Here is a 3,896-nt window from a genome sequence, read left to right on the forward strand (position 1 = left end):
AACTTCAAAGATACTTAAGTCTAGCTGTTGTTTTATAATATTCAAATTGAAATATATAGGTTGATTATTTTATAATAATAATAGTAAATAGTAATTGCTGTTTAAACAACCTGCTCAATTATTACCTCTGAAACCATTAATGAGTTTTTGAAATCAGTTCAGAACGAATTCTGGGATCTATGTAAAATTCGGGTACCTTTCTGTTATCTGTTAGATCTGTTATTATATGACAATCATACTTTATGTTAATTAATTGTATAATTGTTTTATCTATAGTAATTGTACAAATTTAAATATGTATACTATACAATACAATATATAATACAAAACAATACATTATAATACAATATGTATGTATACTATACTATACAATTGTAATCGATTCAACGTAACAAGAATACTTACTTATACAAGAACTTTCAGTATTCTGAAGTATCTTTCAAAAGTCAGTTTTTGAATACTGAAAATTCTTGTTACGTTGAATCGAGATAGGTGTTTTTTATAAATTAATAAGGAAAATTGTTCACCTTGAATTAAAATACTTATAGAAAGCATTCAAAAACCAGTTTAATAATCGGTTACACTTATGTCAATATTTTATGTACTTATTTGAACAGATCATGTCATAACCAAAATAACATTATGGTAGCCATGTACATATTAAATACATATTTTTCCAAATTCTTATATAATAATTCACAAAGCTCAATAAAATAAGAATCCTATTAAAGATAAAATACCTAAAAACTGTATTTTTAATATTTTAAGGAACGAATGAATATAAATTTAATTATTTAAATTGTGCATATAATTGATCATTATTACTATAGATTAAGCTTTTCAACCGCATCTCCATTTTCATATACTTTTTCTTTTGAAATTCGATCTTTATAGATATGTTATATAATAAGTATATGATATATTATTCTTTTTTACATCATTCTATGATTACAGTGAATATTACAAGGATCAGAAAGTACAAATCAATTAATAATCAAAAAACATTTTTTGTTTAATCATTATTTACTTAAGGTTACTAAATTTTTGCAAGCATTGTTCTTTATCGCAAATTTTGTTAATGAAAAAAATAAATTATAAAAAGTATTTGACATGTAGATAAATTCTTATCAATTTGTATTATTTGCTTGATTCACGTTTTGCAAATAATGAAATTTATATAAAAGACGGTAAATTTGAATTTCTTCAGCAGTAGATTAAGTAGCAATTGCTGCCAATTTACACCGCAATTTTTAACCATGAAAGTTTTTGTAGGAGTCCTTGCAGCTTTAACTGTTTTGGCTACAGCCAATGCATCCACTGGTGAGATTTTGATAAAAAAAAACTAAGTGAAAATAAGTTTCTGATTACCTATAATCTATTAACCTATAAAAAATATTGTTCTATTTTTTATACCGATTTATTTATTTATTGCTTTTAGTGATACAAATTAAATTTTTTGACTATAAAGTGTAATAAATTGTTCAAATTTAAATATTCAAACTGAAGTTTATTTTTATTCAGTGATGGTTTTATTTTTTTTTTCAGATAAAGTCGTATGTTACTTTGGAAGCTGGGCCAACTACAGACCAGGAAATGGAAAATTTTTTGTTGACGACATTGATCCATTTTTATGCACCCACGTTATTTACACTTTTGTAGGATTATCAGCTGATGGAAGTGTTCGCATTTTAGATCCAAATAATGAAATCAACAACGGTAAGATCAATGAAAATTAAATTGTAATGAATATGTGATTCTAATACGATTAACACAAAAGTTTTTTTTTCAAGTATTATATTTTTATATAACGCTTACACAGTTTTTCGTACGTTTTTTGCAATTGCAGGAGGGTTGCGTAAACTAAAAGAATTGAAAATATTAACCCGAAAGTCCAAATTTCTGTAGCAATTGGAGGTTGGAATGAAGGATCAGCTACTTACTCCAATGTGAGTATATAAAATGATTAATTGCTATATTTTTGAAACCTGTTGAATATTTGACACCTATTTATAACTATTTACAGGTTGCTGCTAACGATGCTCTTCGTGCCAATCTAGTCAACAGCATAGTTGCCTTCACAAAAGAACATGGACTAGATGGTTTTGATATTGATTGGGAATATCCTGCCCAAAGAGGAGGTGCAATAGCTGATAAGGTGATAAACACATTTTAGAAAAAAATATTGCATAATTTATGAATTACCTTATTAAACTTTGATCGTGTTTTTGTTTCTAGGCTAACTATATCAAGTTATTAAAAGAATTGCGTGCCAGATTTGATGCCGAAGGGTGGTTCTTATCAGCCGCTGTTGCTGCCCCAGAATCCTACATCGCATCCTCATATGATGTACCTCAAATGTCTAAGTAATATTACTATAGTGCCTAATACACAGTCATAATACAATTAGCTTCTTAATCATCATTGATTAATTTTAAACCTTCATTTGCAGATACTTAGATTTCATCAACATTATGGCCTATGATATGCACGGTCCTTGGGACGGCCGTACTGGACAAAACGCACCTCTGCTTCCTTCATCCAAAGATATCTCTTTTGATAATAGACAACTTAATGTTGTAAGTATTTTTTCTGAAAATCATTATTCCGATTTGTATATTTTTTTCTTCAAATGTTTCAAAATTGTATATTCATTATTAACTGGTTTACCAATATTTAGCAAGCCGCCATTCAAGGATGGATCAATGCTGGTGCAATCAAGAGCAAAATAGTTTTGGGTGTTCCATTATACGGAAAGACGTTCACACTTTCCAACCCTTCTGATAATGGTCTCTATGCAAATCTACAACTGCTGGACAGGCTGGTCCTTTCACTCAAGAAAGTGGCATGCTTGGCTACAACGAAGTAAATTAAATATTTTAATTACCATTTTAATCAATAAATTAATTGTTTAAGACCTAGTTATTTTTTCCATAGATTTGCCAATATGAAAATTCTCCTGAATGGACCATCATCTGGGATGATGAGCAAAAAGTACCATATATGCACAAAGACAACCAATGGATTAGCTACGATAATCCTGAATCAATTGCATTGAAGGTGAAGCAAAACTAACGGATTAAAATTAGAACTATAAATTTTAAAGCAATATTTTAATATCTGTTTCATTTTTCAGGCTCAATTCGCTAAAGAAACTGGACTGGGTGGAGTTATGGTTTGGAGCATTGAAACCGATGATTTCCGTGGATTGTGCGAAGGCGGAAAATATCCACTTCTAACATCTATCAACTCCGTCGTTTTCGGTGGAAAAGCACCCGTAAGTGCACAATGAGACATATTTTACACTAACAGAAAAATATTATACTGATTATTCTATATGATTTTAGGAAATTGGAAAACCAGTTGCTACTGTTCCATCTAAACCAAGCTCTGCCGCTGATTTAATCCCTTCTCCAAGTGTTCCAGTTATTAAAGAACCAACCGGTCCTTTTGCTTGCACCCAGACTGGGTACTACCGCAATCCCAATGACTGTGGTGCATATTTCTATTGCACTGGTGCAAACTCACAACCTCTTAAATTTGTTTGTCCAGCCGGTCTAAAGTACGACTCGACTCATGGTATTTGTAACTTTGCATACTCCGTCCAATGCTAAAACTCATAAATCTAATCAAAAACATTTTGCTATGTACTATTACTAAAATCATTATTTAATATTATTTGTTCAAGTTTCAATTTGTTATATGAAAATAAAGATTTACATAAAAGTTAATTTTGGTTTGCATTTAATTCGTAAAACGTGTAAATTTGCATTTGATAATTCTGGCAATTTATTAGTTTTAAGTTTTTTTTATTATTGATACACGTCAATTATAAATAGCATCAATAATAAAACATAGAACGTCAAATAACATAATGATTCAACATGAATAATAAATCA

At 29.4% G+C, this 3,896-nt stretch overlaps 1 protein-coding gene across 1 annotated transcript; it reads left to right on the plus strand.

The window, feature by feature from the left end:
- Positions 1 to 1,256: 1,256 nt before the first annotated feature.
- On the plus strand, positions 1,257 to 3,611 carry LOC113382632 (chitinase-3-like protein 1). The gene is given in 12 exon segments (XM_026620886.1): positions 1,257 to 1,320; positions 1,546 to 1,716; positions 1,791 to 1,818; positions 1,868 to 1,946; positions 2,024 to 2,155; positions 2,236 to 2,363; positions 2,450 to 2,576; positions 2,678 to 2,795; positions 2,798 to 2,862; positions 2,935 to 3,057; positions 3,134 to 3,274; positions 3,345 to 3,611. Coding segments are annotated over 12 exon segments (1,443 nt in total).
- The last annotated feature ends 285 nt before the right edge of the window (positions 3,612 to 3,896 follow it).

Source organism: Ctenocephalides felis, unplaced genomic scaffold (genome assembly GCF_003426905.1).
Source record: "Ctenocephalides felis isolate EL2017-DRISC unplaced genomic scaffold, ASM342690v1 CF-g0.4_SCAFFOLD_00845, whole genome shotgun sequence".
In the NCBI taxonomy this organism is placed as follows: domain Eukaryota; kingdom Metazoa; phylum Arthropoda; class Insecta; order Siphonaptera; family Pulicidae; genus Ctenocephalides; species Ctenocephalides felis.